Source organism: Sebastes umbrosus, chromosome 1 (assembly GCF_015220745.1).
Source record: "Sebastes umbrosus isolate fSebUmb1 chromosome 1, fSebUmb1.pri, whole genome shotgun sequence".
Classification (NCBI taxonomy): Eukaryota; Metazoa; Chordata; class Actinopteri; order Perciformes; family Sebastidae; genus Sebastes; species Sebastes umbrosus.
Window position 1 is genome coordinate 35955203 of NC_051269.1, and position 8052 is coordinate 35963254.

General features: G+C 38.2%; 1 protein-coding gene across 4 annotated transcripts; it reads right to left on the bottom strand.

Annotated features, from left to right (window-relative positions):
- Positions 1-138: 138 nt before the first annotated feature.
- On the bottom strand, positions 139-7690 carry uba3 (ubiquitin-like modifier activating enzyme 3). 4 transcript variants are annotated; one of them, XM_037783264.1, is made up of 18 exons: positions 7573-7653; positions 7398-7436; positions 5255-5366; positions 5066-5146; positions 4886-4968; positions 4697-4777; positions 4521-4564; positions 4038-4102; positions 3705-3860; positions 3493-3595; positions 2780-2893; positions 2464-2517; positions 2246-2282; positions 2069-2150; positions 1870-1970; positions 1005-1068; positions 830-884; positions 139-709 (listed from the first exon to the last, which is right to left on the bottom strand). In XM_037783264.1, exons 1-18 carry the CDS (start codon positions 7590-7592, stop codon positions 621-623), a joined length of 1380 nt encoding a protein of 459 aa, XP_037639192.1. In that variant the 5' UTR covers positions 7593-7653; the 3' UTR covers positions 139-620. The 4 variants fall into 4 exon arrangements, with proteins under 4 accessions (XP_037639192.1, XP_037639199.1, XP_037639187.1 ...); XM_037783271.1 differs by lacking the exon at positions 7398-7436 and having other exon boundaries at positions 7573-7690; XM_037783259.1 differs by lacking the exon at positions 7573-7653 and having other exon boundaries at positions 7398-7572.
- Between the last annotated feature and the right edge of the window lie 362 nt (positions 7691-8052).

An 8052-nucleotide genomic window follows, 5' to 3' on the forward strand; every position in this document is an offset into this window, starting at 1 on the left:
CATAAAAACAATAAACATCTGTCTGCAGAGTGAAATCCTCCAAAATCAACAAACAAATTTACCTTTTACAATTATAAGATTAATGAATTCTACATAATTGCAATATGTAGATATTATTAGCTCAAGAAAACAGAAAACTTTGTAAGAAAAACATTTTTATTCCAGTTCACACATCGTTATCAGTGTCGATTACCACTTCAGTGGTTACTGCAACTAAAAAAAACTGTGTTGGAATAAATAAATATTCAAAATATTCAAAACCAGAACATGTACAGAATAACATTTACCAAAGTAACCAATTTTTGTCTCTTTGTTTGCACGTAGCACGCTTTAGGTTGTAGTGCAGATAATGAAACATTAATGCAGAAATCCTCAACATTTGCAGACAATGTATCACCAAAACATGACAAGGTATGAACTATGATTTTGGCTTTTCAGTGCAAAACATTAGTCAATAAGTACATTAAAACAATGAAATTAGCTACACTCATTTACACTGTGACTGAATACACTGTAAACTGTTCCTAGTTTTTAGGCCATTTTAAATATTCCGCATCAAGTCATAGCTGGCCAAGAAACAAGAATGACATCAACTGTTTGTGGGAGTGCTTGAATTCATCCTATGAGGTAAAGCAAAGTCTGAACAACATGGTTTGGGGTGTGGTGGCATCGGCGACGGCCAGCTCTTGTCTGTCAGACAGCCCCAGCTCTGGAAAAACATGTTTATAACAAAAGTGAGTCAGCATATTCACAGTGTAATTACCTAACAAATTCAGAATGTAGGCATTGCCATTTTTAGGAAACATATTCAGTAAATAAAGCACCTCACCCTTCAGCGTTTTGGACAGATTTGGCCGCGTCCTCTGTTCAATCGAAGCGACAGACTGTAAAACAAAATACCAACTGAACGTCAGCTCAAACCAAAATGTGCATGATTGCCTAATTTCGTCAGGACACATCTCAGACTGAAAACACAAAACAGTGTGAAAACAGAGGCTAATTACCTGTAAATATAATGTTTTGTTCTTTCCTTCCACTGTTGCAGTTATAGCAGGTGATTTCATTTGTCTGAAAAAATACATTAGATTTGGTTGTTGAAGACAATGTGTAATACACTACCAAAAATCTAACAACAAGCAAATATAACCACAAACAAAACTTAAAGGGATAGTTCAGGTGTTTTGAAGTGGGGTTGTATGAGGTACTTATCCATAGTAGGTGTATTACTTACAGTAGATGGCGGTCAGCGTGCCCCCAGCCTCGACAAACAGACAGGAGCACCAACACCGGAGCAAAGCAATACAGTGATGTGGACGTGGACGGCAGAAAAACATATTTTAGCCACTTAAAAGAAAGGCTCACCTAAAAAAATTGATATCCGTTTATGGGTACACTATATTTAGAATATTTTCTGACAGCGAACTGAACTGAAAGTGAAATGTATCTATACTGTTTTTGTCGTCTGAGCCTGCTGGCTTTGGAGAAAGCATAGATGAGTTTCACTTTCAATTCCCCGTCGGAATGGAGAAGGAAAGGGTTGTCTGACAGCAAGATAAAGTAGTGAAAATATTCTAAATATAGCGTACACTTATACAGATTTTTTTTAGGTGAGCCTTTCTTTTAGGTGGCTTAAATACGTTTTTCTGCCGTCCCCTTTCACAGTGCTGTATTGCTTTTCTCCGGTGTCGGTACTCCGGTCTGTTTCTCCAAAACGGGTGGGAGTGCTGACCGCCATCTACTGTCGGTAATACACTGACTATGGAGAAGTACCTCGTACAACCCCACTTCAAAACACCCGAACTATCCCTTTAAGTAAGGTGGTACAGTGCAGTAATTAGTGATAAATCATAATAAGGCAGCTAAACCTACAGGGAGGCACTCTCAGTCAGGTAGTCCAACATCTCCTGGAGTTTGGAAGATGGAGAAAAGTGCAAGTCCAGAGGTACTTGGCTGCAGGCCGAACAGTTTTCCTGCATCAGAAGTGAACATAAACATGTGTTTTTCAAAAAGGCAACTTGATCTCTGACTGTAGCAAATATGAACTGGCAGATGAAAGTCTGGGACGAACCTTCCGCTCTGCTTCAAAAGTGTAGGTGTACAGGCCGTCAACATCATTGAAGACCATGTAGTTATTGAGAGGTATATAGGCACTGTGGATGCAAAAGGTAATATCATGAGGAGCGATGAAAGGCATGTGTGGTTTATACAGAGCTTCACTTTGTGCAAACAGAACGTGCAAACTCACCTTGATGCTATTTTGAAAACCTCGGTTGCGCAAGCAGCTGGGTAAAATGAATCGGAGAATAAACAGTTATGTCCGGGTAGACAGCTCTGTTTACAGGAAGTTAAATTTACTCAGAACTGTTTGGAAATGATTAACTCTTATATGGCAGGATATACAATCTTTCATAAAGGCATCAGCTCTCTACTAACACACCATCACTCTTTAGTCAAGATACTTACCAGCTATGACAGCATTTGTAGACGCTACAGCTGGAATTATCCTCTTTACGACACCTGCAAAATTTAAAAGGATATAGAGAATATACTTATACTTTTAAAAATGGACAATCAAGACATGTTTGTTGCAATGTTTTACCATTTTTCTTGCACAAAAACAAATAGTTCTGAAGACACATACAAAAGTATCAAACTTCCGAAATGATTCAGACGGCAAAAGCTTGCTGTGTTTTATGTACTTTGGCTCGTCTCCCGGCAGAGCTGCAAGAAAAGTAGCAGGGTTGTGGTGGTGACGGATAGATGTGCTGTGTGTGCTCACCCTGGGTTAGTCTGTATGTGACTCCTGTTATGTTGAAATCTGCTGCCCTCTCCAGGGATCTCTGGTACACCCACTGGATGTGATCTGGGTCATCCCCGTCCAGGGCCACACCATCTAATCCACATACACACACACACACAGATAAGAACTTAAGTCAGGGGGCATGGTTTGTTGAAAGTCATGCTTAATGATCATTCCAAAGATTACAAAGACAATTCAACAGAAACAATAACTGCAGTGTGTGTAGCGACTTCAGGAAACAAACTAAGCTACTGAGAGGCTGAGGTCGGGCCTGAATTGTTTTGTCTGACAGCGGGGCGCAACCAAAATGATTCACTGAGATTCAAAAATACGTTGGACAAGATCTTAATGAAAAGGATCAACTTATTATAATGTGCACAAAACTATAATCAGGATAATCAACAGTGATCAAAAGAAAGTTGCGGTCAAACAAAAAATACAGCAACCCACCAAACCTCTCTTTTCTTGCACACTCAGGTGAACAGCTGATTATATTAACTATTAATGCAGACAATATCCGTGTAATGCAACTCTCCCAACATATCGTGATCACATAGTAATAAATGACACAATAATAAATGACATTATCAAAAACACTAACCGATACCAAAACCATCACACATCTTATTAACATTACTACAAACGTCACTCCTTTCTGAATTGGTTCATGGCTCCTACAGTGTGATTCATACCTCCAAAGGGCATCTCTTTGGGCCACTGCAGCATCCGGACATACTCAATGCAATGTTCAGGCAAACGAGGCATGGAGGCTATTGTGCACATGGGGAAGTTGATCTACAAAGACAGGTGTATTTTAGCAACAACAAACTGACCAGGAACTGTTTCTGTAAGACCACCAAGTCGTGGTTGTAAACATCATTTTATAAAAATAAAAAAATCTCACCTGAGGAGGGTAAAGCTCGAGGGTACAGTCGATGCAGGCGTTCATGCCGGGGAGGATGACTCTGGCATTGCCTTTAAAGCCTTCGGTCCCACCATCGATTAGAGGTATGATGGAACCTGTGTCTAAGACGCCATCCTCATATGCCAACAAAGACAGCTGCACAGGAAGACAGAGGGATAGCTTGTAATTACATAAAACATTTTCTTTAGCACATCTTTACAACTTTAAAATTCAAGCATTACACAAAGACAACTTAGAAAAAACAGTTGGCCAAAGAACTAAACCTGAGAACAAAAAGAGTGTGCCAAAGACTGCAGTGAAGGTGTAACTTACCAGCATACCATTCATCCACCTCCTGGCAACTACAGAGTCCAGTCCACAGACAATTATATGGAATTCTAGATGAAAACAGAAAGATGAATGAATGCAAATCTACAGTCAAAGCAGTAGGGGTGTAACAAAATCTCATGATGCAAAAATATAATGCAACATAGCCCTGAAAGATGGAGCGCAGTATCATTTAAATCTCATGTGAGAGGTACAGAGGTGGAATGGAGTGGAGTGCTGTGAAGCGGCTATTTAGTTAGGGAAAGTCAGCGTTCACCAAAATAACAAGTGAAATGTGACTTTTGGTCACAAGTAATTTATTTTAGTGAAAAAAGTATTTTAAGTGTCAAACCGTGAGCCCTGCATCAAACCAAAATAAACTGACTGCATTGCTAGAGCCCTTCCAACCTGACATTAGTAAAGTTGGTACTGAGTAGTCTTAACATAGAAATATAACATATATCTTCTATGAGTCTTAATGATACTTACGTCTGTAGAATGTTTCATCTAAATCTTGAATTTTCTTAAAATGTCTGCACACAGCATTAAGGAGAAATTCATGTTTGGACAGAATGTTCACGTGGATTGGGATTTGGGTTTTTTAAACAACTGTATTTATATCAAGCATCTCAAATCTTGCAGTAGCTGTTCAATCAAAAGGATACGGGATTACACAGCATCCAGGTATGCGGCTGTTGATGAAATCAGCTGCAACTTCCGCCTTGGGTCGACCTACATCTTTTGGCCTGGTCAACATCACACACAACGTTAAAAGAACATATCTGATTGCTTCAAACATTACATTCAACGATAATCAGAAATTTACATAGAATTTTTCACATAATTATACTGACCTGAAGAGGAACTGTCGATTCAGGTTTGACACATCAATGGTGTCCATGTCGACAACTTGAATGTGGCGAAAGCCTGATAAAGCCTGAGCCACAACATGAAGAAAAACGAACAATAAAGTGTTGGCCCTTCATTAAAGCACAATTATAACTTACAACCATTTTAAAATATAATAATCCTACCAGGTCTTTCAGCAGCTCACATCCCAGACCACCAGCACCAATGACCAGGATTTTGCAGGTTTCTAACATAAACTGCAACGACTGTGGTGAGAGGTGATAAAGACATAAAGCAATATAAGATGACACAGGGCAGATGAAATGACAAATACTTACAAATACAAAAACTTGCATATTACCGCTAATTGTTACCTCTGTGCTGGGTTCAAAGTCCGGATGCGTGAAGGGCCCTGACCTTTCCAGAAACTTTTTGATATGGTTCCATCGTCCCTCCCACTCACAGGTGCCTCCATCAACCACCATCCTGTAGACAACAACATGTACATTTAGCATGTATCATCATCTGCATTTAATGGTAGATGGCATGCATAACATTACATCGTTTTGTTGATTAACACTCCATGAAAATATAGTAAAACTGTTATTAAGTTTAACGACTTTACTAGTGAGGGCATCTCCCTCAAGTATCTGATTTACTGTGTCCACATTGTGCTAATGAATCTCGGTGTTTAATCTCTCATTACAGGCTGATTAATAAACCTTGGATGGGCTTCTATGCATTTTTAAGAGACATGCCTGTGGGCATGTGAACGTAATGAATCCATCTGTCTGCAACCTCTCTGATATTATAGGAAATGTAGAAGGTACCTTTTTGCAGAGGTCACCAAAGATCTGCCTAATGTATGCACTGTACATTTAGGATGCATCATCATCTGCATGTAATGGTAGATTGCATGCATAACATTACATTGTGCAGTATGGTTTGATATTACACACAAACTGCTAAGTCTAATATGATTGTGCAAAAAGGAAAAGCAAATCAATCAAGACCTAAACTGTGATTACCTGTCACATAGTGAGGGAGCTATTTATAGTACACAGCAGATCTTGCAGTAATTTAAGAGGTTCAAGAGACTAGATGTATTTTGATATGTCTCCCCTATGTTGTTTAACACTGCATGAAAATATAGTAAAACTGCATATTTCTGACATGTGGGCGTTTCTGACCCTCTAAGGGTTAGCTAGCTTTACTCTCTAACCTAGGCACTGTACATTAAGGATGCATCATCATCTGCATTTAATGGTAGATGGCATGCATAACATTACACTGTATGGTTTGATATTGCACACAAAAAACTGCTAAGTCTAATAAGATCGTGCAAAAGGAAAAGCAAATCAATCAAGACCTAAACTTAATACTTAAACTTAAATACCTGTCACATAGTGCTATTTATAGTTCACAGCAGATCATGCAATAATTTAAGAGGTTCAAGAGACTAGATTTTGCTTTGATATGTCTGCTCTAACATGTGTAACGTTTTGTTGTTTAACACTGCATGAAAATATAGTAAAACTGCATATTTCTGACATTTCTGGCATTTTAAGGGTTAGCTGGCTTTACTCTCTAACCTAGGCACTGTACATTTAGGATGCACTGTACATTTAGGATGCACTGTACATTTAGGATGCATCATTTTCTGCATTTAATGTCAAATAGCATGCATAACATTGAATTGTACAGTATGGTTTCACAGCAGATCATGCAATAATTTAAGAGGTTCAAGAGACTAGATGTGTATTGATATGTCTGCACTATGTCAGCCTCTGCTCTGTGTAAAGTTTTGTTGTTTAACACTGCATGGAAATATAGTAAAACTGCATATTTCTGACATTTCTGGCATTTTAAGGGTTATCTAGCTTTACTCTCTAACCTAGGCACTGTACATTTAGGATGCATTATCATCTGCATTTAATATTAAATAGGATGCATAACATTAAATTGTATGGTTTGATATTACACAAAAAACTGCTAAGTCTAATAAGATCATGCAAAAGGAAAAGCAAATCAATCAAGACCTAAACCTAATACTGTGATTACCTGTCACATAGTGCTATTTATAGTTCACAGCAGATCATGAAATAATTTAAGAGGTTCAAGAGACTACATATGTTTTGATATATCTGCACTAACATGTGTAACGTTTTGTTGTTTAACACTGCTTGAAAATATAGTAAAACTGCATATTTCTGGCATTTTAAGGGTTAACTAGCTTTACTCTCTAGGCTAGGCTAGGCTAGGCTAGGTGAATAGCTAGCATGTCAACAGTGAGAAGGTAGTCCTCTAACTTTACATAGAGGTGAATGAAACCATCAATGTTTGACTGTAGAGACGTGTTAGCTACTCACGACCCAACTAGTCACTATGTATAGCGTCAGTGTCCTCTCTTTATACAATAACACCATCACCAGGAGGTTAGCTGTTAGCTCCTCAGCTAGCTGCCGTTAGCCTCCTGTCTGTGTTTAACCTCAAACCTTCTACAGATTCATCACTAACTTCTCAGTCAGCTCCACTACTCTCCTTCTTTTCTTCTCCCTAAAAAGAGAGAATAAAAGAAGTTTCATTCCATGCTTCCCGTGCCCTCCAGTAGGTTAAGAAGCATCTTTCCGGGCAGTTAATGACTGTTAATGATGAAGTGTTTCTCTGCTTGTTTTCTTCTGCAGCTACTTACGGCTCATCCGCGTCCGCCATGTTTCAATACTTATGCGTTCAAGTGCTGAAGAGAACTGTAGGAAATACGGACTCTCATAGGCAATAGTGTCAAAAATAGACCTTAGGACAGGGGTCAGCAACCTTTACTATCAAAAGAGACATTTTAGGCAAAATAAATAAATAAATAAAAATCTGTCTGGAGCTGCAAGATATTTGCAGTGAGGTATTAGGGCCACATTGAGGGGGAAAAAATCAGAGATTTCGAGGAATAAAATCACAATTTAAGGAGAAAAAAAGTCATATTACCAGAATAAAGTCATAACTTTACGAGAAAAAAGTTGTAATATTACTAGAATAAAAACACAATATTACGAGAATAAAGTCATAACATTACGTGAAAAAAGTTGTAATATTACTAGAATAAAAACACAATATTACAGGGATAAATTCAGAATTTTACGAAAAAAAAGTCGTAATATTACTACAAAAAAGTCATAAG

Excerpts from the sequence above, each read along its gene's own strand:
- uba3 (XM_037783259.1), bottom strand. The coding sequence starts at position 7,465 with ATGAAACTTCTTTTATTCTCTCTTTTTAGGGAGAAGAAAAGAAGGAGA. Across the intron at positions 4,778-4,885 it reads AATCGACAGTTCCTCTTCAG|GCCAAAAGATGTAGGTCGAC; the intron begins GTCAGTATAATT and ends GATGTTGACCAG. Across the intron at positions 710-829 it reads TCTGTCCAAAACGCTGAAGG|AGCTGGGGCTGTCTGACAGA; the intron begins GTGAGGTGCTTT and ends ATGTTTTTCCAG.